The sequence below is a fragment of the Labeo rohita genome, chromosome 7 (assembly GCF_022985175.1).
Source record: "Labeo rohita strain BAU-BD-2019 chromosome 7, IGBB_LRoh.1.0, whole genome shotgun sequence".
NCBI classification, from domain to species: domain Eukaryota; kingdom Metazoa; phylum Chordata; class Actinopteri; order Cypriniformes; family Cyprinidae; genus Labeo; species Labeo rohita.
The window spans coordinates 8972298-8998339 of NC_066875.1; the positions used below are offsets into that span (position 1 = coordinate 8972298).

Genomic DNA, 26042 nt, shown 5'->3' on the forward strand with positions numbered 1-26042 from the left:
AATATTACTGCATTGCTATATTTTAGGCCAAATAAATGCAGGCTTGGTGGGCAAAAGAGACTAAAAACATTAAAACACTTACTGTTCAAAAACTTTTGTCTGGTAGTATATATTGAATGAATTTGATGTGCTTTTGTTCATTTTTATATTTTTAGTAGGGCTGTCAGTCAATTCAATTTTGTAATCTAAATACTTACATGATGTTTTGATTAATTAATCTAATAATTAATCTAATAATTAATTAATCTAACTCTTTTTGTGTTAAATGAGAAAGTATCAAGTAGACATTACAAATTGTAGCTTTAGAAAGAAATATTTTATTTAATTCAGCATAGAATTTATTACACATAAACATTTAGGCTGCAGCAGCCCAACGTAAACTATGGAACACAAAAGAAGATAATTTAAGAAACATCTCAGTATTTTTTTTATCATATAATGAAAGTCACTGGTAAACAAAACAACTTTGTCTTCAAAATACCTACTTTTACGTTCCAAAAAAAAAAAAAAAAACTGTGTTAAATTTGAATCACGTTATTTTTTATTAAAGGAGAAGTCCACTTCCAAAAAGAGTTGCATATAATGTACTCACCATTTTTCATGAAATAACCAAATCGTTTGAAGCCACATTTAAACTGCATTTTGGAAGTTCAAAATTGGGGCACCATATCAGTCCATTATATGAAGAAAAATGCGGAAATGTTTTCCTCAAAAAAACATAATTTCTTTACAACTGAAGAAAGAAAAACATAAACGTTTTGGATGACAAGAGGGGTGAGTAAATTATATTTAAATCTTTGTTTTGAAAGTGGACTTCTCCTTTAACTAATTAAAATAAATTAAACTGACGGCCCTAATTTTTAGTTAAAGTTTAAATTTTAATTTTAGTACTTCAACTTTTGTAAGTTAGTTGCCAAAGCTACATTTAAGTTTCAGTTTGACAAAGTTTCAGTGATAGTCCCTCTAATACGAATGTCACTTCTATCTGGTTTCTCTGTACAGAATGTGGTGATGCTGATGAGTGACTTTGTGGATTGGCTAATCCCAGATATTCCCAAGGACATTAGCGTTCAGATACACAAGGAGAGGAACCTCGTTGTGGAATTGTTCATGAAAGCGGAACGGGGCAAGAAGTACAGGAACACCATCAGTGACCCAAGCCCCCAGCAGCTCCGCTCGCGTCCCAGCTCACAAGCTTAGTCCAGCGCTCGCTCTGATCCCAGTGCTGCGAGAGAACCGGTAATACGGCCCATTCCCGGGGCCTGTTTATCACCCAGTCCAGCTCTGTGACCTGCTCAAACAGAACGGAAAGGCTGTAGTGGACTGGCCTGGCCTGGAGGACCACTGCTGTAAGGATCAATGTTGCTACAAAGAATGTTACATGACTGCCGCCTCATTGGTATACCAGAAAAAAGTTACAACAAGAAAAAGATTCTTCTTTTTTTTTATTATTATTATTATTATTATTATTTCTTTTGTCTGTTACTGAATTAAACACTCTCTTGGATCTTTCTCTATCAGCTATATGCAACTTCTGCTGGTAGGCTTGTTTGGAAAGAGGGCTGTAGGGTTTGTATCGTTTTATCTGTTGACTGATGAATATTGTACGTAGTTTTGTGAAGCATCGCCGCTTTAGCATTTACAGACAGCTAACGAGCATTTTATTTGAAAATACACTGCTTTTATATGAATTTTAACATGAAAATGTACCGTTTATGTTTTCGATATTGATAGAATAGGATTGAATTCTGAACCAACTCGTTTAAAGTGCTTTTTAAATTATTTAATAGACATTTCATTCAGAATATTTACAGTCAAGTGAATTAGCAACTATCAATATCATGCACTAAGTAGTTCTGTTCTGTCATTGTAATCATTGTGTCTGTTTAGCCTTTAGCTGTCTATATATAAAATATAGACATAAGACACTACAAATTAATCAAAGAAACTACAATCCTCTCTCTTGGTCTTTTTTTTTTTTTTTTTTTTTAGCATTCTAGAATTTCTATTATAGGCGGTAGAGACATTTTGACAGGATGTCGATTGATCTTAGGGATTTTTGGCAGCATGCAAGTGCTTGGTTTTTGGGTAGTGCATATGAAAATGCCTTTGTGCTGAGAAAGGTATGCTGTATATAAACCCATGACGTTTAAGAGGCCTTAATATTCATTAACAAAATGCGCTGCATTTATTAATAATGAGTCATATGGACAGTTTTGTGTCTGCTTATATGAATGTTTTCATTCTTGTCTTGATTCGTGACGTTCCAATCTTGATGAATGGCAATGATGATGAAAATGATATATAATGGTATGTTGCATGTGTCTTCCATTTATAGAAACTGTGTCTAGCTTGATAAATAAAAGAGTGGTTTTAATTGAAATGAATATAATAATCATATAAAATACAAAGACGTGCTCCATTTGGACATTTTTTTTGAAAACTGAATTACACAAAACTCGATTTCAGCACTTTTCTTAAATATTCATGTACTGCTCAAAAGGCCTTGGTTCTACTTTTATTATAAATTTACAATGTAAACCCATTTTTAGACTGTTACATCATCCACATACTGTTTACCTCTGAAAGAAAGAAACCTTTAAATGTCTGTTATGTCATTGTGGAGTTTGAGTGTCTTAAACTGCTAATGGGAGGTTATGACTGTACTTTTGCTTTTGAATTGTTTCTAAAATAAACATGTCCTATATATTTGGTATGTGTGCCTTTATTGACTCTTTTGCTGACCGGAGAGCTAGCCGTGTGTTGTTTGGAGAAAAAACTCACTGAATTCATATGTACTGCTTCTTGTAGCATGATGAGTGCTCTCTTTGGGGTTTGATAAAGAAGGAGGAGCAATATAATAGGAAGTAGGTAACTTCATTTCCCTCTTTCAGTGTTGCGAAATTCGATTCGTTTGGCGAATCGATTCTTTTGGTTCAGAGAAATGAGTCATCAGTTGAATCATTTAGTTCTCTTGAAAAAATATGGGCGTGTGTTTTAAAGCTAAAGCGAAAAAACGCATGTGTTCTTCTGTAGGCTAGTTACGTTATTTTTTTCCGATTCAGTCCAACTTGTTCAACAGCTCGAATTAGTAGTTACGAATAAAAAGGCGATTTAGTTCTGAATTCTTATAATCATTTTGGCATTACTGTTAGACGTTTGAAGCTCTAATGAATCAGAGAGTTATTTTAACTCAAGAACAGTTTAGACCTTCCGGTCTGGTTCGTGAATGAATCGCACCTGATTCGTGAACCGGGAACAGTCGACTCAAAAGAACAATTCGCCCACGAATCGAACACCGCTATACGTCCAAACGATTCATTATTTCAAAAAACTGGTTTCAGAAGAACTAAAGTTCGGGTGAGGGTGTCATATTTGGTTTCTAGCTGACACACCAAAGCAGTGGAGTTGTGTGACTTCCAGGACACAAGCGAGGGGATTTCATGATGGTTTGCTAAATTTGAGAGTCAGACCTGAAAGCGAAAGTGGGAAACGAGCCGCCGGGGTGTAGCGCGGTAGTGCTCAAGTGTTGTACTTGTACTTGTGTTCGCATTCAAAAACATCATGGATAACCGGGAATTTAGAGCGATGTTGCTAGACATCTCTGGTAAACTTTCTGAGGAGAATTTGAAAGATTTAAAGTTTTTGTGCTCAGACATCGGGAAAAAAAGGCTTGAGAAAATGAGTAAGGGGATTGATCTTTTCGAGTGCTTGATCGAAAAAACTGAAATTGGGCCTGACAACACGGAACGTTTGCGATTCCTTCTCAACAAGATCGATCAGCAAGTTCTTCTGGAAATAATAGATGACTATGAAAGAGGAGTGACAGCAAGCACTGCTGATGCACTGGACCCCAACGAGCGAGGTTTGTATACTTTTACTGAACACTTGCGTTTCATGTTACTTTGAGGCTGTTCACTGACAGCAAAGAGCGGATCGCAAGGCAGGTAGACAGCTGCAGAGTTACATTTTTTTCTTAACACTCTAAATGCCTCTGATTTTTAAGTGAATCGCTGGTTTAAGGCAGGTTGAGGTAGTTTCTGGGGTTTTAAAAATGTATTCTATCGTTTTGTACCGCTCTTTCACTGAGGTGATGTTTTACTCTGTTGCTTCCGTCTTATCACTAGTATGCGAAATGCAAGCACAATATGGCAAGCCGATTTAACATTTATTGCTTTAAACGCTCTAACATCTGTTACATTTTAGTAGTACCTTTTTAATTACTTTTGTAGAATCCAATGGTAACTTGTGTATTTTTCACTAATATTTATTAGATACTCTTTAGACACTGTCCCAGTAATGACTGCTATTCACTATTCCAGCCTATGGCTGAAATACATAAACTTCTAAGGCCTTTAAACTATCAACCTGGTCAGAATTTTGTTGAAAAACCTGTTGTGCATAGTATGCAACATGTCTCTTGTCGTCTGAGTGATAATATATGCTTGTTTAGTATGTAAAATGCCTTTTAGTAGCCTGTAACTTAAGGTCATGGTACACGTCTTTTTGCTGTAAAATCTTCACTGATTTTTTTTTGTAAGTAAAATTCAGAATTATATTGTTATATATTGTTATATTGTTGTTTTGTACATCTCTTAATCATTATCATATTGCATTTCATTATATATTTTGCTCCCACAATAAAAACTAAAGAGCTTTGATAATAAAACTAAGCATTTTATTTTAAAATCTTACTAAGACATATGACTGGGCGATATAGAGAGACAGCTGATATTTATTTACATTTTATGTAAATAGTCTGCTATACCTTTATAGAAACCTTATAGATGTATACTCTATCTTACTTACTGGCCATGTAAATAACATCATCCACACCAAATAGCATATTTTTGTTTAGCGTGGGAATGATTTTTTTCAGCCTCAAGTGTTCTCATATCAAACTTTATGGGCCATAAAAGCCTGATGTATCATATGTGATACAAGACATACAACACATATGCCAGTTGTGTTAACGAAAAATGAGATATTTTGGTCTTATGTCATATGTCAGACTTTACAGGGTTAAAGTTGTACACAAAATTGGTGAAATTAAGTAATTTTATCCACTAATCACTAAATTATTTTAAAATTTAAAAAACTGTATTGTGAAAATTTAACAAAAGTAGGAGGGAACACACTGTTATTTGGGAGACGTACACAGTAACTGGCATTTGATGTTATACTGGTCAAATACTTCTGATTATGTGGATCAATATTTCCCAAAAAAGTATCTAGAAACCAGAAAACACAAACTTTTGAAAAAAAGTTAAGCTACTAAATACACTACAGGAGTTCAGTCTATATGTGTGCAGGCGCACACAGTGTTTCTTTACAAAGTGACATTTGCCAACAACTGGCCTGGTTAATTGTGTTTTTGGTCATTTTTGTGGATCCACGTTAATGGGGATCATTTTGACAGTTTTGTGAAACTTCAAAAATGGATGGATTAATGTAACTAACTACAGTGAGGCTAGTTCTGTGAAAAGGTCTTGTATCATTTGTTTGCAATGCTGATTGTTTAGTTTCATACATTTCGACTTCAGTGTCCAATACAGTATTTTACTACAGAGTTTTATTCAGATTCTAATTCAAATGGTTTCTGTGTCTCTCTCTTTTTTTTCTTTAGAAAATATAAACATTGCAACTGATGTAATTGTTGCACATTTGGGTAGAAAGTGGCTTCAAGTTGGAAGGAAACTTGGACTTCAGCCCACTCAGCTGGAAAGCATACAGGAGAAGCACAGCCGTGACCTGGAGGAGCAGGTGAGGGAGCTCATCAAACAGTGGATGAAGATGAAGAAAGAAAACGCCAGAGTGCAGGATCTCATTACAGCTCTGCGGGACTGCAAACAGAACCTCACCGCTGATCTGGTGGTGAAACAACTCAGAGAGCTTGGTGCACATTGAAAATCATCTCTGTGATGACAAAACTTTGGGGTTAATAATGTGAATTTCATTTAGAAGTGCAAATGAACTGAAATTGTTTACACAGATCTTTATGAATTAATTGTACGCGATTTAGGTAATATATTTTACATTTGTAATGACATTGCAGAGCATGAAAATGAACATATTGTTCTCATTCACCCTTGCAAAGTATAAGGATTTGTCAGTTTTGACAGAACATACTCATAACAACACTGTTCTTATATTTGCTGATTTTGTCAAAGGATGTATGGACACTTTCAAAGGAATAAAGGGACTATGACATGATTATGAACTCTTTACCTCATAACGCTGTTTGGTAAAGAAAATTTTGAGCCATAACCTTTCTTATTCTATATGGTATAGAAATGTTCAGTCTTTTATATATACCCAGTTTGTTCTATCTAATCCTTTGATTTAAATATTGTATAAAAACTGTCAAAGCAAAGTTCATTACTTAGAGTAGTTCAATACTCACCCTCAAACTGCCTCTCAGAGGCATGTATTCAACATGTTTCTGCAAGGAGTCACCTGACATGTCTTCTCAGCTCCGCCAGAAAGATTTCTGGAGATTGCATTATTTAGGAGCAGTTTAGCTTGAGTCATCTCATCTGTCTGGTTGTATAAGGTGAGCTTTCCAAAAGCAGTCTAAAAGGCTCGTATAGAGACCACTGGTGCCAGTGGTTTCTACTGTCTACTTAAATGCTGGATTACATCTAAATCTGAACAAACATTAAAACTCTTATCATGCATTTGCCGAATTTCATTACTTTGTTACAAGAAAAGTTGGGCATCTTACATTAAATGACTAAACACAACAAACTCACACAGAAGCAAAAGTTGTTCCTGGGAGACACAACAAAAGAAAACAGGTGTTCTAAAATAGGCTTGAAAATTCCTGTTTAATATTTTTCGTCTGGACATATTCACAATCTATAGCATTAAAAAACAAAACAAAAAAAAAACACTGAGACTACATGATTTTCAATGTCAACTCAGACTGTCCAAAATCTGCAGACTAGTTTTGACTCCTCCAGACTGCAAATGGGGTCGATAATTCAGTCAGCCTTTAGGTTTATGATGCTTTTGGGAAACGCAACCCAGGTCAGTTAAAAGTTCATTCATGAACCATAACCCAGTTATCAGTGTGTGCTTATATACATGTTGTTTGAACATTAATGTGTGTTGGCTGTGTATGAACAAATCTACCCAATAATGATAAAAATCCATGCAGTGGTTTTTAATCAGTCTGTAAAAATAATATCCCCTTTTTTAAATCGAGCCATTCTCAGATGTTGCTCCCACAATAGTTGATTAGCGTCTTACCTAAAATCAGCTGTAACAGTCCGACCTCCATTGTTTCCATGACAGAGCAGGGATGTTACAGTTTTTCTCAGTCACTTTGGTGCATTTCTCAGATCAGAAATGAAATTCTCAAAACTACTTGTTTGACCTCCACATCATCTAGTGCACATCATAATAGCAGTTTCTCATTTATTTGAACAAGTTGCGATTGCTTTGGTACATTCATGCAAAGGATTTTGTACATTTGTCTGCGTTTTCCTACATTATCAGTTGCTAGTGTCATGTTGCTCAAAATGTATTATATAGTTCTCTGTGCAGTAGTCTTACCCCTCAAAACAACTAGTCATTAGTTCATCGTATAAGTCATTAAATGCAAAATGGTTGATATAGTTGTCATAAACTGTCAAGTATAGTTTCTACACATTCCTGTTAGTCTATTTATAAATTTGCCATGTATTGTGCAGGTGAATCTTGACTTTCACTAATAAGGGAATGTAGATTAAACAATAACAAACCAGTTCTCTGAAATTCCTCATAGAGTGCTGCATGCAAAAGCAAAGTTCTGCCTAAAGGGTGATTCCTAAGTTTGCCTTTCTAATTTTGTATTTTCGCTTTTGTGCATCGGTCATGTACAAACATTTGACAGACATCTGTAAGATGTCAGTTTTACATACACTCTAAATCATAAACATCTTACAGTAAAGACATCTAATAAAAGTCTATTTGACACCTGGAAGGAAACGTGCAGATGAGCGAACAAAATAAATCTTGCATATGTAAATGTAGACGTAAAATAGACGTCTTAGTGATGTACGTGTACTATCAGGGATATTTCTTTTTCTTTTCTATCACAATGACTCTGTAATGTGTTTTTTCTTTTCTTTTTCCTTTTTTTTTGTCCTATCCAGTCTCTTTCAATCAATATCTCACATACAGTAATGTGTACATTTGTACTTTTGAAATGGATATATGACACACATAAGAACTGCTGCATTTCAATACAGTAACTGTCATGCAAACGATTGCTATAGTTTACATCAGGTAATGCTAATAATATACACTGTTTGTTTGACAACATGACTAAGCATTTTGACTATCTTGTTTGTGAACAATGACACAAAGACTTTTCATCCTGATGGCACTGATATGTTCATTGACATGCATACTTTTGAAAGATGAACTAAAGATTTTGAGTAAGTTACAGACTTTTGCAGGTAATCCATTGTGTTGTGCTGTTTGTACGAATTGTTTTGAGAAATGCACATACTTCTTTGCAAATGTTAAGGATGATTTGAGAAATGCACCAAAGTGAATGAGAAAAACTGTAATTAGACAAGAATATCTCCGATTGAGCAACTGAGGTGTCGTGTTACTCCCGACATCTGAGCCGCTAAAGATGCAATGGATTACGTTTGTTTGTGAAGGGAATGCGCCTCCCGATCTACATAAATGCGTCTATGTTTGTGCAAATCATTCGTGATCCAGCTTCACCTACAGCAGTAGTGAGTATAAGGATTTTTTTTTTTATGAATCTCTGCAATCACCTTTCCTAATAACATGCTAGTTAGCAAGTTTCCCGGCTAAAGTAAACAATCTCTCAGAGCACAGCTCATCTCTCCACAGTGAGAAGAGTGGGGTGGGGCGAGCAGAGCACATTTGCATTTAAAGGAACAATCCCTCAGAATGGGTTGATTTTTGCAGAGCTCATTTTGACAAGTTAGAAAGGGTGTTGTTTTGCACAACCATTGAGAATTTTTAATCAAAGTATATTATAGACTTTTCATTAAGATCCTAAAGAATCATATCAAATCCGATGACACCTTTAATAATAAATACGCTCACATCCTACATTCTAAAACACCACAACATTTTAAGTTCTGTTTGAGCTGAAATATTTTTGTTAAAATTTATATTAAATATATATTTGTATTACATTTATTATTTGATATTTTTGTAACATCAAGTTTTTCACCATGCTAAATCACTTTTCAGTTTTTTTTTTTTTTTTTTTTTTTGCAGTACAAATACTTTAAGTGTTCATAAACACTGCATAATATAGACTGCTATTCAAAAGTTTGGGATCAGTAACACTTGCAATGTTTTTAAAGAAGTTAAAAGGCATTTATTTGATCAAAAATACAGAAATAAAAACTAATAATATTGTAATATTGTGAAATGTTATTACAATATAAAGTAATGGTTTCTATTTTAATATACTTTAAAAATTTACTTTATTTATATATAATAACAATTGATGTAAAGCTGAATTTTCCATCAGCCTTTACTCCAGTCTTCAGTGTCACATGATCCTTCAGAAATCATTCTAATATGCTGATTTATTATTAGAATTATCTATGTTGGCAACAGTTGTGCTAACAAATATTATTTTTGGAACCCATAATACTTTTTCCAGGATTCTTTGATGAATAAAAAGTTAAAAAGGACACCATTTATTCAAAGTGTAAATCTTTTTTAACAATACAAGTCTTTGCTATCACTTTGTATCAATTTAACCACTCCGTGCTGAATAAATGTATTAATTTCTTAAAAAAAAAAAAGAAAAAGAAAAATGTACTGACCCCTAACTTTTGAACAGTAGTGTCTTTTAGAAAAGATTTCTATTTTAAATAAATGCTTTTCTTTTTAACTTTTTATTCATGAAAAAAATATATGTATCACAGGTTCCAAAAAAATATTAAGCAGCACAATTGTTTCAAACATTAATAATAAATCAGCATATTAAAGGATCATGTGACACTGAATACTGGAGTAATGATGCTGAAAATTCAGTTTTGATCACAGGAATAAATTAGATTTTAATGTATAATAAAATAGAAAAAGTGTTATTTTACATTGTAACAATATTTCACAATATATTTTCTTCTGTATTTTTAATCAAATAAACACAGCCTTAAGGAGCATAAGAAACTTCTTTTAAAAAAAAAACGAAAAAACGAAAACATAAAAAAAAAATAAAATCTTACTTATCCCAAACTATCCCAAACTTCTGAACGGCAGTGTAATAACTGTAAAAAAAAAAAAAAAAAAAAAAAGTTTAGAAAATAAAATGTTTTTGATGCAGCAATAATAATGTCACATCATAATGTCACATCAGCTACCCAGGAACGGCCTGATGATATTTGCAAAATAACAGGGAAAACATTTTGTGCCTTTCAAAATTATAAGAAAACAAAAATGTATGCAATATCTCATAAACCTGAGAAAAACCAAAATAACAGAATGGCCCAGTATGTGGCAGAATGCAACTCATTTGTTGTAAATTGTCCTGGCTACACAAAAAACTCCTAGAAACAACTTTAATGTAACAAAACTGTTAATTTTTAAACAAAAATGTAAAACTTCATGCCTAAGTAGCATCACCTACATCCACTGTGCGACACTAAGAATCTCATTCACGTTTATTTGGTATTTTTACATTGATCAGTATTGGCTGTTACAGTAGTTTCATGTAAAACCATGTTCACAGTGGGGCACACTGGAGGCAGAGCATGTGGAAACAGAAATATTTCCCATGAGCACTCTCACATGCACCCTTACAAGACCACAAGAAGCCCAGAGGTTTTGCCCATTCTCTCATACTTTATATCAACTGACAACAAGAAACTTTCCTGCACTCCAAATAAAAACAAAGAGATAAATTAAAAAAAGTAAAATAATCCCACCAAAAAGACTTTAGAATCTCCTCCCGGATCCCTTGACAAGAATCCAAGAATCACGAATTAAACTAAGAGCATCTGCCCAGTGATAGTTTGTATATTATAAATCCATATATCTTAGTGAAAACATAAAGGTAATTATATGCAATGAAAAATCCTTCGATTTTGAACTACAGCCAAAGAAATATTCAGTTTAACTCGAACAATCTAACACATTACACAAAATATATCAACACACTAACACGCTTCTCATGAAAGATTCGCAAAACCTGAATATATAAAGTCAGCGTAGATTTGATCAAATACTTGAAATGATTCAGATACAGAACTGAAATGTGACATACTAAAACAAGAGGACTGCGGTGATTATCTATCGAAACAGTGGCGTCTCGTGGCGCGCGTTTTCCTGTGAACAAAATCATTTAAATGATGCGTCCGTTCAGCTGTGCTGCATTAATAGCCGTGTTGTGAATGTCTGTGGCATTTTACAATAAAGGCACTGATCTTTCAATAAGCTCAAGGACAAAGGGGGACTAACTATTCTTAAAGTCCTCTAGCGTGTCAGCGTAAATAAAAAATAAAACACTGAACTGCGCACTCCTCTCTGATCTCCTCACGCGTCGTGGCATTCAATCATCATGCAGTTGCGGGGCTGTGTTTTCGACAACTGCCGTAGTTCAGTGTGACGTCACCTTACGGCCGCCACCGAAAAGTTGTGGGTCTCATCCAGGGTAAAGCGGGTGATCAAGATGTGATGACTTGGACGTAGTTAGCAGGGTAGAGGCCTATTTCTCCGCTGACCAGTTGTCCTTTACACCAGCCCTGCTCGTCCTCCTCACCCAGCTTCATTAACTCTTCACCTGTATGACACAAACATATATTTCATAATACCAGGCCTTACTTTTCAATGAGACATAATATAAAACCAGTTATGACCACAAAATAAATCCAGCAGCCCAGCTATATATACTATCACCAGTTCTTTTTGTGATTTTAATAAACCACCTAGATTTTTCCAAGGGAAGCACTTCCCAAGGGCTGTCCAGAAATAATCCAGCTATGTAATATGAAAAAAGAGAAACATTTATTGAAGACACAAGAGAAACATTGTACATAGGACAATGATGCCTCAGTCCCCTTTAAAAGTGATTTTTGTTTTAGGAAAAGCCAGAAGTCGCAGGGCACCAAATTTGGGCTGTAGGGGGTCTGAGACACCTGGGTGATTTGAAGTTGTGCTAAAAAAATAAAAACCTCTGCACAAGATGTGATGCATGGGTTGCCAGTTGCCTATAGCTGTGGCTGTTTTCATAATACTGCATTTCTCTTCTCATATTTTTTTTTTCATATTACATTGCTGGAAACTTTCCGGACAGCCCTCATATCTTTGTACTATACTGTCCGATATTGGAGACTTTTTTTATTTACTTTTTTTTAACTGCTAAGTCAATATTTAATTGTATGCTCACTAATTTCGACTAGGTTTACATGCATATTTTGTACATTTACAATTTATATTAGACTTGCAATCATCTAATACTTATTTAAAAATCACTAATACTTTATTAGTACAATTTTATCTTTAACAAATCTCAAAATTAACATGCATACACTGCCGTTCAAAAGTTTGGGATCAGTAGATTTTCAATTTTATTTATTTATTTTTTAAGACGTCTCTTATGCTCAAAGATCCATTTATTTGATCAAAAACACAGAAAAAAATAATATAAAGTAATACTGTTATTTAAAAAAAACAGTTTTCTATTTTAAAATACTTTAAAATATGATTTATTTCTGTGATGCAAGTCTTCAGTTTCACACAATCCTTCAGAAATCATTCTAATTTGCTTATTTATTACCAATATTGGAAACAGCTGTGCTGCTTAATATTTTTTGGGAACCTGTGATATTTTTTCAGGATTATTTGATGGAAACAACATTTATACAAAATACTTTTTTTTTTTCCCTAACAATGCAAGTCTTTGCCAGCAATTTAACATGACCTTGCTGAATAAAAGTATTAATTTCTTTCAAACAAAGAAAGGAAGGAAAAATGTACTGACCCCAAACTTTTTAACAGTGGTGTATATTGTTACAACACATTACGATTTTAAATAAGTGTTCTTTTTCATTTTATTCAAAGAATCCTGAAAAAAAAAAAAAAAAAAAAAAAACATCACAGGCTCCAAAAAAGTATTAAGCAGCACAACTGTTTCCAAAATTGATAAATCAGCATATTAGAATGATTTCTGAAGAATCATTTGACACCAAAGACAGGAGTAATAATGCTGAAAATTCAGCTTTGCATCACAGGAATAAATTCTATTTTAAATTGTAATAAAATAGAAAACCACTATTTTAAATTGCAATAGTTTTTCACAATATTGCCGTTTTTGCTGTACTTTCAATCAAATAAACAGCCTTGATGAGAAAAAAACAAAACAAAAAACAACAACAACAACAACAACAACAAAAAAAAAAAAAAAAAAAAAAAAAAAAAAAAGTGCAGTGTTTCAGGTTTGGGGTCATCCGATTTTATTTATTTGTTTGTTTCTTTGTTTACTTAACACTTTTTGGGTCATCAGATTTATTTTTTTAAGTTAATACTTTTATTCAGCAAGGACACAATAAATGATCAAGCGTTTAACAGTGAAGACATTTATAATTTTACAAAAGATTTCCATTTCAAATAAATGTTGCTGCTTGCTATTCATCAAACAAAAAAGTATCACTGTTTACACAAAATATTAAGCAACACAACTTTCAACACCAATAATAAGAAATAATGTTTCTTGAGCAGCAAATTAGAGCATATTTGAATGATTTCTGAAGGATCATGTGACACCGAAGACCACAGTAATGATACCAAAAAATTCTGCTTTTCTATCACAGAAATGAATTACATTTTAAGATACACTTTTATTTATTATTTTGAATTGTAATATCATTTAATAATATAATTTTTACTGTATTTTTGATTAGTCTTCATTGGTTAGCATAAGAGACTTCTAAAACATTTTGTACAAAATCTTACCAACCCTAAACTTTTAAACAGTGGGGAACATTATAATGCGTTTTAGCCAGGGCTTAAAAAAAGCAGAATTAGTATTTTAACATTTCTGTTCATGGACTTCTTCTGTATTATTACCATTTCGAAATCGGTTTGAGTAAATAGATACCAGTTTATAGCATTATTTTTTTTTACTTTTTATACTTTTTACACTAGTTAGAGGCATACATTTATAAAAAAAAAAATATATATATATATATATATATATATATATATATATATATACACACACACACACACATACACACACTGCATCAACGTTACATTCTTTTTGAATTTGTTATAAAATTATGTTCATTTTGTTGTTGCCTTCACTCTTTGGACTGGTTCAGAACCCTAGTTTTAGCATTCATTTTTCTTTTTTTTTTTTTTTGGAAACAAGATTTTAAATTCTAAAATTAAATTAGACATTTATGTGTTTACAGTCATGAAAATAATTACAGGCTTACTTGGATTGAACAGAATTCTAACATCACTGAATGAATCAGTTCAGCCCTAATTATCAGTTCAGCCAAATGGCTCCAAAACTGGGAAGTGGATGACTGTGTGAAGTCAAGCCTTGCAAAGTCAACATGCAGTTTCGCAAGTGCTGCAATGAGGTCACCACTTTGTTTCACACACCCTCATGCCTGTACAGACACATTGAGCGAAAACCAGGCTTCAGGCTTAGTCTGTCTCTATGCACCTATTGTATACTCTTAAAAAAAAAAAAAAAAAAAAAAACTAACTATATTGAAACTGAAAAGAAATACAAAGCAAGACAAGTAACATTGAATTAAATGTTATTAACTTCCATCATTAAAGGAAGTTTATATGCTGCCATTAGATTCCACAATGGCATTGGTAACCAAAAACATTAGCTTTAACATTGTTACATCCACACCACTAGGTGTCAGTATAAATCTAAGATGACTCATATCAGGCAGTGCAACAAACACAAATACTGAGTACACCTTTAAATCTACTTCACTTGAGTGTGAAAAAACCCTTCAGTAACCACCAGGTGTCACTCTTGGCATGTCTGTCTATGCCACATTTTGTTAGAGCTGATGCCTGGCATGATTAATTTTGGCAGTTTCTTAGGTAGCAGGGCTCATAAATAGCCTGTATGAATCCTTTATACTTTATATAACATTTAAGGCATACATGCTGATTCAGAAACCTTGCAGATGGATCCTGGGACTTTCTTGTCTATCCAGTTAAGGTCTACAAGACCAAATGAGATTGATTCATTAACCCTGCCCTGGTCATTTAGTGCTGACCTTAAGATTTGATTGACCCTTATTCTACATTACTCCAATGTGCCCGTTTCACAGCTTCCAGCAGCGCAGACACTAATCTAGCCAGCAGACCAAAGATATTTAGCATTAGAGTCAGTCGTGTCACCTAAACTCAGACTAAGCTGGATCCAAACGGCCTCCAGCCAATCAGAGTGGAGAACTCTGCTAACACTGCCCTAACTGATGCCAAATATACTTTTGGGAAGCCTTTGAATTCGCATAATCATTACATGCAGGGATCAGCTGATCACCCATAGAACCTACTCTGAAGTGGGAAAACTGGGAAATGATAAAAACAAGGTCAAAGGTTAACCTTTTGGTGAATTCGAATCCTTTTTCCACTGGACGAAATCATTTCCTTTGTTTTGTTACCAGCTTCACATGTAATAGAAATGAGTAAATGTGTGTTGATTTTGATGTTAAATTTGAGTTAACTAGTTCCAAAGCAGTTTCATGGGTTTGGTCTGAATGTGAGAAAGCAGTCTCAAATAAACCCATGTAACATGTTGTTTATGGTTTAAATCACACACGCACACATGCTTAGATAGACAAACCCCATTTCACATCATCCTTTGTACAATGCCTTTTGAAATAACTGCACTACCATGCACAGCAAGGCACTGAAAGAGCAAAGGATGAGCAAAGAAAAGGGGTTTGATGAATCCACAAGCTGCAGCCATGTGTATGTTCATGTGTGGCATTAATAAGCATTAGTAGGGATTAATACCTGCTTTAAAGCTCAGCTCATCAGCCTCCTGCCCTGTGTAATCATACAGCGCTTTAACGCGAACCCCGACTACCTTCTCCTCCTCATCCATCCCATTAGCTGCGATGTATTTTTTGGGGCTCTCTTCATCAGACCAGTCCGAGGAGTAGTCTTTACCCGCCCTGTGTGAACAGAAAAGCAATTAGAAAAATTCATGGATGAACTGTTTTAATAGAAGGTGGATGATTTTAAAAATCAACTTTGTAATCAGGTGATCTGTGGTAGTTCAGCTAAAAACATTTGAAATGTTTCACATCTATTGAAGGATTTAAAGTTGATTATCACAGAAACTAATTTCAACGTCCCTCAGTCCCCCAAAAATCACTTTTAATGCACAAATAGCTGAATTCTTAAGCCCAAAGTATATTTTGGTTAACCTATGCACACAATGCGCATGATGTAAATTTGATCCTGCTCTGAATGGAATTGGAAGTGGAAGGGTTGCCACTTCTGCGTAACAAAACCAGTCTCACTGCTACTCAAAAGTAGCCCAACCGACCCTTCGCAAAGACCCGCCCCTCTTTGTTACTGTTGCCAAGTCTGACGAACCATGGCATTCTCATGCCACACATTCTCACGCAAAGAGCAAAGAGGAAACTGACAATGTGCCGACAGACAAGACAGAGCAGGTTACTTTTGGTATGAAACAGTCTCGGCTTTCAGATTGTGTCATTTAAGAAATTAAAAATAATAAATATTGCTTCGTGGCTGATTAATGTGTCATGACAGATCACTGTAATGCCTCAGTTCAAATGGCATGTGAGCCAATCATCTCTTCTTCTTACAGGCACAATATGCAAGTTTTTGCCGCTAGAGGGCGCATGTTCAAAACAAACAAGGAAACAAAGGTGTAGTTTGATGATGCCGTGACTGAGTGTGGAATCATGGGAGTTGTTTTCATCCCCACAGCCGATGCAATCCGTCGGGACTCGGCCAGAAATCATGTCCATGGATGAGCTAATGTATTAAAGACTTAAGATCAGTGTAGTATGAAGCAGGGTAGGGCTGAAAGTCGTGGATGCAAAACGAGGACGCTGGTGCGAGCATGATACATGGTTCAAAAGCACACAGTCTTTTGCTTCTTCCGGTCATGTGCACGTAGGAAAAAGTAGCACTGTTTTAATCATACTAGATACATTTGAGGGTGTTGAAAGTTCTGTTGTAATGCTACTCTGTGTGTTTGTCACCCGTCTAATAAAATGCATAACATATTAAAGTGTCTTTGATGTTTTCTACAAAATTAAACCAGAAAATCTAGGGCAGGGCTGGGGAATGTTGATCATGAAGGGCTGGTGTCTCTGCAGAGTTTAGCTCCAACTAAAGATGGGCGATATGGGCTTAAAAATGTATAACGATAATTTCTGGTATTTATTGCAATAATATCAATGCTGATAATTCAAAGAAATCCTGTTTCTTTAGAGAAAAGTATTATCGTTCCTATTTTTACCCAAAATAGGGTGTTGTGAGCATTACTGAATACACACGTAACGTGATGACTGTTTAATTCACTGGAATGTAAATTAAATTGTTTGTACTTTCTGTACTGGAAGCTTCTAGCACCAAGACAAATTCCTTGTGGGTGAAACACACTTACATAAAGCTCTTTCTGATTCGGAAACCGGAGGGCGCCCTTACGCAGAAACTCCACATATGCTTTATAGCAGAAGTAATAGTACCGACAATGCTCCAAGAATCTTTAATCCAGTCATCACTGTAGCTGAATAAAATGAGAAATATTAACTGAGGAAACTTGAAGACAATAAACATATGATTGTGACAATATATGGTTTGTCTGTGTTCTTCAAGCAGTCTTGGGTAGTTTTGTAAGGATAAATTATATTTCGAATGCACGGCTAATCGACATTTATAATAATAGCATGATTTCAGCCTCATTCTGTGATATAAAACCAGGGCTGATCACAAAAGGTTATTTCAAACACTCGACTATGTTATAAAGTTAATTTGGAGAAAAAGCGTTAATAAATGATATCTTTGTTGGACAACAGGTTTGTAAACAGGCTTAACACATGCAAAACTGCATCGCAGTAATTTAACGTTATTCAAGGCTTGGACTGTTTTTTGTCGCACTGCACAGTTTTGACCAAACCAGTTCCAGACTGGAGCTCCTCATTTAGCGATATACTAGTTTCACATCCACCTTCAGCACGTCACTCCGCACTGTAGCACACAGAAATATGTCAACAACTAGACTTTATCGTTATTATCGCAGGAAGACTAATTCTTATCGTGGGGAAAATTTTTACCGGTATATCGCAAACGGTAAGATATCACCCATCCCTAGCTCCAACCCTATTCAAACACACCTGAACAAGCTAATCAAGGTCTTCGGGATACAGGTTGTTTTTTTTGTTTTTTTTAGGGTTGGAGCTTAACTCTGCAGGGACACCGGCCCTCCAGGATCAAGGTTCCCCACCCCTGATCTAGGGTGTATGACGTCATTGGAAGGCGACGCAATAACCCAGTCTGTTACACTAGTTAAAAGTGCTTATTTCTCTCTGGATTTAAACATTCTTCAAAACATTTAGGATAATGTAAGTACACAAGTCAGCAAAACACATAACACTCAATGGTTATTGAATATTTGAATAAAAATTGACTAAAAAAAAAAAAATCCTACATATTGTGCCTTTAACATGAAATAAACAAGCGCACATCAGATGGTATCTTGTTTCAGCCGCCGAAAGACATCAATACAAGTTTTTCAAGATATTAATCTCTTCTCCTGTCTGGTTTGTTTGTCAGACAAAATAGCAAATTCTGCATTATGATTGGTCAGATCGCCGGTCACTCAAACTCCAAAATCATGTTCGGGGGGTGCCACCTGAGTCAAAAATCACGTTCTGGGGGGGACGTGTGTTCCACTTCATCCCACAGACTTGGGGAAAAAAAATAAAATAAAAATCCCACAGCGGTATACAGTAAATGTAGCCCAATTCCACGAGAAAACTGTGGATTTGGAATATACTGATGTGAATTTATTTTATGTTTAAGGTAGTCCATTGCACAACACTGTTTTTTGGTTCTAGCTGACAGCAAGAGCAAGCACTTTTCTTTTGCCTGCTGCAACCAGGTGAGGTCGGAAGAGTCATGCATGTGGAAATTGGAACCGGAACAAGACCAGAGTGGGACAAAACATAAAAAGTTGCGGGAAGGACGAAACAAATTATTTTTAACCCGGAAGGGGACAGAATACTGTGGGAGTGGGCCTGAAAAATCAATCCTGCACATACCTCAAGATGGAAAAACAAACTACTGAAGATGCAACAAAAATAGACACCTACGCTAATGAGTTTGTGTGAGGGTTATGAGATGGCTGCAACCCTAGTTTAAAACAGTCAAAGACGTTCTGTCAGTGATAACATCTGCAGAAATAGCACAGACACTGGATAAGGATAAAACTTTCTAAATGTCAACAGCATGTGTTAACTCCCTGTGTTTGTGCATGCTATCAAGTGGAACACATTTTGAAAGGTTATGCATTCAGCTGCACACGTCAAGCGTTTGGGTTGTAACTGAAATTTACTTTGGGCTTAAGGAACATTCCAGAGGGCATTAAAAGCAGACATTTGCATCTAATAATTTTGTTAAAGCACTTACGAACTCCATACTAAAGTGTGTTATTATTAAATAACGGTGTCTAAATTGTCCTTTTAGTGATGGAACTACTTTTCCAAGTGGATGAACTTCTGGTTATGCATCTCCAACATATTTCCAGTGGTTGGATATTATCCACATGTCCGGTATACACATGTAACAATGTTTAAGCTTTGTGACAATAATTTCAGAACTGTGTGTAAAGTTTATCTGAGTGTAATGTCTTGGTCCACAGATGCTGTCAATAGAGCTCAACTTGTACTGAACCTTGAACATTCCTTCAATATTTACTCAAAGAAAAATAGTGTACAAGAAATGAGGATACCCATTGATTTTAGAAGAGGAAACTGCAAAGAGCAAATAAAAAATTTAACTGTTAAGAACTTGATTTAAACATACTGCTCTGAATAATTTGTAACAAATGACTGGCTTTTACAAGGGACTGGGATCAGTTGGGTTCATCTGATTAATCTTAACATCAACAAAACTGTATAAACTACAAAATGCTAATAGATTTCAAAATTATCTTGAAGATCTGGTTAGCTCTGTTCCACAACCTAGTGAGCAACCTTGCTATCTACTGCCTACATTGGCAGCTACAGTAAAAAGAACCTCAAAAATGCCTAAGTAATTGATGTTTACACATCAGCTGAAATCAGCACAGACTAAAAGGTCTCAGTTGAACAAAAAAAAGTTTAACAGTCCAAGCATCCACATAGCTGAACCATTTATTTGTTGTTACCTATCCATATTGTGTTCGCAAAATAGCCAGAAGTCAAAGGGTGCCGTCTGAGAAGCACTGTTTTGGCCAAGAACCATTTTGACCAAAACCAAAAATTAATTTCAGTGTATCACTACTGCATAATGGCTACTTTTGTAGCAACCTTTGTATCAGGAGTGTATCCTTAAAATACTGTCTAGGTAGGCTGCTAACTAGGTTTTAGAACAGAGCTGTTATCTGTACTTCGAGAGAGGAGGTCAATTAAAAAAAAATAGTTGCACTGACACTCCCGGTGCATAGCCACTTAGGTTCTCATAATAGCCATCCGCCTCAAGCCACCTGTGGGTTTAAGAGTCAACAGAGACCAGACTAATAAGCAGGAAGCTGCAGAAGGCCACACTTAATACTGCAATTTAACAGGCATTCTCCTGTGTGCCTGTTTCCCTGTGTGAGAGAGATTCAGATTCACCACACAAGCATGAGCCATCTATAGTATCTGTAGCAGACCTTCTCAGTTCTTTCCAGGCACTTCATTTAGCTAATACCTTTGACCTCCCTTGATCCTGTGTTAACATGCTACCCTAACACACACACACACACACACACAGAGTCTGAATGTGCAGACTCAATGCTAATTGGTGTAGCTGGTACTAAAAGGCAGTGAGTGAAGGCCTCAGGGAAGAACTGTTGCCAGGATAATTAAAACAACAACACACAAAACAATAACAATCCTCCATTTCTAAACACAACACTGTAATTAGAAGTTGGATTATAATTGTAGCAGAATATGAAACCCAAGAATCTGTGCATCAATATTTGGGTGGCTGACAAATGTAAATATTTGCAATATTTGATGTGACCCTCGATCACAAAACCAGTCATAAGGGTAAATTTTGTCAAATTGGAGACAATATTTAGACAATATTTGGCCGAGACACAACTATTTGAAAATCTGAAATCTGAAGGTGCCAAAGAAAATCTAAATATTGAGAAAATTGCCTTTAAAGTTGTCCAAATAAAGTTCTTCTTAGCAATGCATATTACGAATCAAAAATTAAGTTTTGATATATTTACGGTAGGAAATTTACAAAATATCTTCATGGATCATGATCTTTACTTAATATCTTAATGATTTTTGGCATAAAAGACAAATTGATCATTTCGACCCATACAAGGTATTTTTGGCTATTGCTACAAATATACATATGCTACTTAAGACTGGTTTTGTGGTCCAGGGTCACATATAATATTACATATAATATAATATATATAATACATATAATATGTTATATTATTTATAATAACAATTTATTATAATATAATTTATAATAATTTCTATTATGAATAATTTATATGTAATATAAATATTTTGATAATATTAAAATATTTTTGTGTGAAATTTGAGGAAATATGGTTTTCATGTTGCACCAATTTTGTGCACCTTATTTGATATCAAATAACAATGATATCAAAAATTATATTGTATACACTAATATCACTGTGAACTGTATAGTCATTATATTGGCCATCAAACATTCTGAAGAAAAAAAAAAAAAAAAAAGCTTTTGTTATACCAATTTTTAACATTTCCCCACCCACAACTGAACTGTAAAAAAGGGCTAAAATGTAAAATTTAAAGGTCCAAAAGAAAGCTGAAAGTATTAATTGAATGTATCAATTAAAAATATATATTAAATAATATTTACATTTTTTGTAATTATTTTAATGTTATTTTTTTTAAATCAAATTAACTTTTTACTAACTGTTTCAGTGCAAAAATAATTATGAAATATATAAATGTTTTTTGTGCACGAACATATGTGTATGCAGTAGTCAGATGTACCTTGTAGTTTCCTGTGGAGTCTTCGGGGGTTCGTCTCCCGCTGAGACAATATTAGTCAGAGTGACCACGTCATCAGAATGACTTCTGTCTCTTCGACTGATGGATCGGTTTGCTTCTGGTGACCACTCCTGTTAAAACATGCGAAAATACATATTACAACTTATCTGTATTATACTCGCTATTAACAAAAATGAATAAGGAAATAAATAATGTTATATATTACTACTAATACTACTTTTCTAAAAATATAGAAAAAAAACCAGTAATATTGCAAAATGTTTTTACAATATAAAATAATGTTTTTTATTTTAACATACTTTAAAATAGAATTTATTCCTGTGATGAAAAACTGAATTTTTATCAGCTGTTACTCCAGTCTTAAGTGTCACATGATCCTTCAGAAATCATTCTAATATGCGGATTTATTATTAGAATGATCAATGTTGGATAATATCAACAGTTGTGCTGCCAAATATTTTTTGGAACCTGTGATTTTTTTTTTTTTTTTTTTTTTTTTTTTTTTCAGGATTCTTTCATGAATAACAAGTTTAAAAAAGTACAGTGTTTATTCAAAATATAAATATTTTATAACAATGTAAATTATTTATTATTAACTTTTAATTATTAACTTAATACATCCTTGGTGAATAAAAGTATTAATTTCTTAAAAAAAAAAAAATGTACTGACCCCAAACTTTTGAACGGTAGTGTATATATAGCATGTACTGTCAATACATTATTTCACACCCAGTTTTCCCTTCTAAGTTTTTCCTTCTAACCTACAAGTTCCAAAATTAAATTAGGTTCAGTCCATACCAGCAAATAACTGTGCCTTAAAGCAGAACAAGAATACAGATCAGTCACACAATGTGACTATGACATAACAGCACTTATATTCACAGTCACATGTGAGACCATCATCGAGTCAGTCTTCTATCAGTGTGCAGAAAGAAAAAGAGAGAGCCTGTGCCTATTTACAGTCATACAAAGGCCTCCAGTGTGCTGGCAAAACAGGGAGGATGCCAGAAGATTCCTCTGGAGGTGTCACTTACCTGGGTAAACTTGTCTAAAAGCTTCATTTGAGCTCTGTGACTGCTATTCCTTCTACTGCTCGATTAAACATTCCCACCATGGGGGATTTCTAAATTTCGAACACACTAAGATTCCACGACACATCCGTACACACACACACAGTTGTGTATGTACAAACCTCATTTGCACAAACGGAGATGCTGACACTGCCACTGTGTGTCTGTGTGTGTTTGTGTTGTGGGGAGGGCTGGGAAGGAAGGAGGGGAAAGGATTGCCATTAGGGAGAGGGATCCGACATTCCAGAACCCACTCATGGGCCGTACAAAGACAACAGCTCATTCACGCTCAGCCCATTAGAAATTCACCACCACTGGAGCCCGGGGCCCAAAACAGCTCTATGGTTGACGACTCCACAGCAGCGTTCGGGTTCATAAATGTCATATCTTTTCTAAGCAAATGTTGGCATTCAATTTTATAGTCTGGTAAACGTCTTTCCTGGCATTCTGTGATATAGCAAATATTGTAAACAAAACATCATTATGCAGAGCGGAGAATTTACTATACCTCAAACTGGGGCCAGTTCATGCTCATGCCAGGTCCATTAGTGTTCCTCCACCACCTGAGGTCCTCCGCGTCATTGGCTGCGTTAATGGTCTGGCCGAGGTCTCGGTACAGGGCTCGGAATCTGCATGGGGATTTTCCACATACTCTGTTAGGACAGGTTTTATTTGTACACAAGGAAGTGTATGTTTAAAAAAATACAGCCAGCATCAACTACAGCTGATGCTAAGACAAACATGGCTATTACTATTGATCATACCTTTAAAACACCTAACACAGACATATTCTGCATATTGTGCTCAAAAAAAAGTTTGTCACTGGATCAGTGCCCTTTAAGGAACAACTTTTTGTAGTAGTAATATATTCACTTAAATTCACCACTGGCTAGATAAGCTGTTAATAAAACTTCACTATTTATACAGCAGAAATGTGTTACTGTCCACCACTGCTACCAACATTGTAAAAAACTAAACACAAAGCTGGTTGAAAATCGCCCCAGTAGGGCCCTATGAAATCAGTTTTATTTTTTCTTAATTAGTTTTATTTTGTTATTTTATTTTTTTCTGGATTCCTTTTTTTTTTTTTTTTTTTTTAGTTGTAATTTTTCTGAATTTCATTTTTTCCCCTAGACCCTGTTTTAATGTAAAAAATAAAAAATAAATAAAAAAAATAATGCTAATCAAAACATGGGTAATTAATTGAAATCAAGAAACTTACAAAATTTAACAGCAATTTATTAAAAGTTTAACAAAAATTACATTTTAAAGGCTCTATGAAATCCTTTTTCCCCCTCTAATTTAGTTTTATTTCTACCAAATTATGTATTTTCCATTTTCCATTAATTTTCTGAATTCCACTTTAATGGTTTCATTACATTTCAATAATCAAAAGCATGTTTAATTTACTTTATAAAAATGAATTTTTATTTCTTTACTTTTTCCAGAAATACTGTGTTGTGTATTTATAAATTAAATAATTTCTGGGAATTTTTTCTGGTAAATATTCCTTAAGAAATAATGTTTTAATAATAATTTTATTAGTAGTACTACTATATCATTACATCAAGTAATATATTTCTGTCACAATTTCTTCAAGTTAAACTAAACTTTTATTATGACAGGTTGCTGTGAAGACCTTTAAGCTCTGTTTGTATACATAGAAGACGATAGTTTTTCTCAAAAGATACGGCAAAATGCTCATGAGGTGACTCTCAGAGCAGTTCTAGAGATCATTTATGTGTTTATGTTCTTGTATATTGAGGTGGCAAAGGCTGAAAACACCCGCTTTAGAATGTGTGTAGTAAACAAAAAAGCTGTGCTATTCATTCATACAGCGACACACAGAACATGCAGGATTCATACTTAAATAGTCTTTTTGCGGCACTAATCCATACTACATTTTGATTTAAGTGTACTGACCTACTTGTGATTTATTCATCCATAATTTTGCAAATTCCATGACATTCAGTGTTCTACAGTAAATTCCATTTTTATGACTGGATTCCGCAATTCCATTCGCGTATTCTGAGTCACGGAAATCATAAGGCCCTAGTATAGGTACTACTGTGAACTTCTGAGGTGTAAAAGTACAAAATGATGCCCTTTTGAGTATACAAGCTGTTGTACGCCTACAGGTACAATTTTTGCACATTATTTTTCCTGAAAGTGCACCAAATTAGCAAAATGAGCAATAGTGATGGCAATGACTTGGGATGGGCTTTTTGAACACCCTAATGACTACATAGTAATACAGCGTTTCCCCTAGGTTTACCCAATTGTACTTTTTATTCTGTACTGTACTCTCTGTAATAACGAAAACATTTATTTCAGTGAAAAAAGTCGTCCCAAATTCTCAATTTCAACATTTTAAACAATAGGGCCCTACAATCTTTTTCTTTTTCCCCAGAAATTCTTGTATGTTTTAATTTTTCTGATAATCAAATGAAGGCATTCAACTTTTTTTTTAAATCAAATGAAAATTAAACCCTTTTATTTTTTTTTTTGGCCAAACAAACAGAGGTTTACTGTTAAAACATGGAAGAAGAACTGTGTGAATATTCAGTTCAAAAAGTTTTATTTTTCTACAATTATTTTAATTATTTTAATTATTTTAGATTGTTTCATTTAAATTTGTCAGAAACAGGAATAAAGACCTACATTTTACTGACAAAAGTAATACAAGACATATTTCTGTTACATGTTAAACTGTACTTTCATTTTGATGGATTGCCATTTAGTTTCTGTTTGTATA

At 34.5% G+C, this 26042-nt stretch overlaps 3 protein-coding genes across 11 annotated transcripts in view; 2 read left to right on the top strand and 1 right to left on the bottom strand.

Annotated features, from left to right (window-relative positions):
* Window positions 1-2709, top strand: part of ano1a (anoctamin 1, calcium activated chloride channel a) — a 55801-nt gene extending 53092 nt beyond the window's left edge. For all 4 annotated transcript variants that reach the window (XM_051114982.1, XM_051114983.1, XM_051114980.1 and 1 more), the window contains one exon: window positions 1003-2709. In XM_051114982.1, the coding sequence (XP_050970939.1) occupies window positions 1003-1200 (198 nt within the window). In that variant the 3' untranslated portion in view covers window positions 1201-2709. The remainder of the gene's footprint in view (window positions 1-1002) is intronic.
* Window positions 2710-3272: 563 nt separating this feature from the next.
* On the top strand, window positions 3273-5963 carry fadd (Fas (tnfrsf6)-associated via death domain). The gene is made up of 2 exons (XM_051116023.1): window positions 3273-3865; window positions 5627-5963. The coding sequence occupies exons 1-2, from the start codon at window positions 3565-3567 to the stop codon at window positions 5905-5907; spliced, it is 582 nt and encodes a 193-aa protein (XP_050971980.1). The 5' UTR covers window positions 3273-3564; the 3' UTR covers window positions 5908-5963.
* A 4663-nt stretch (window positions 5964-10626) lies between these two features.
* The window catches only part of pacsin3 (protein kinase C and casein kinase substrate in neurons 3), a 44903-nt gene continuing 29487 nt past the window's right edge, over window positions 10627-26042 (bottom strand). For 5 of the 6 annotated variants that reach the window (XM_051115019.1, XM_051115018.1, XM_051115020.1 and 2 more), the window contains 4 exons: window positions 23796-23916; window positions 22200-22327; window positions 15982-16142; window positions 10627-11767 (listed from right to left, as the gene is read on the bottom strand). In XM_051115019.1, coding sequence (XP_050970976.1) covers window positions 11652-11767; window positions 15982-16142; window positions 22200-22327; window positions 23796-23916 — 526 coding nt within the window. In that variant the 3' untranslated portion in view covers window positions 10627-11651. The remainder of the gene's footprint in view (window positions 11768-15981; window positions 16143-22199; window positions 22328-23795; window positions 23917-26042) is intronic. The other variant, XM_051115023.1, reaches the window with a different exon arrangement.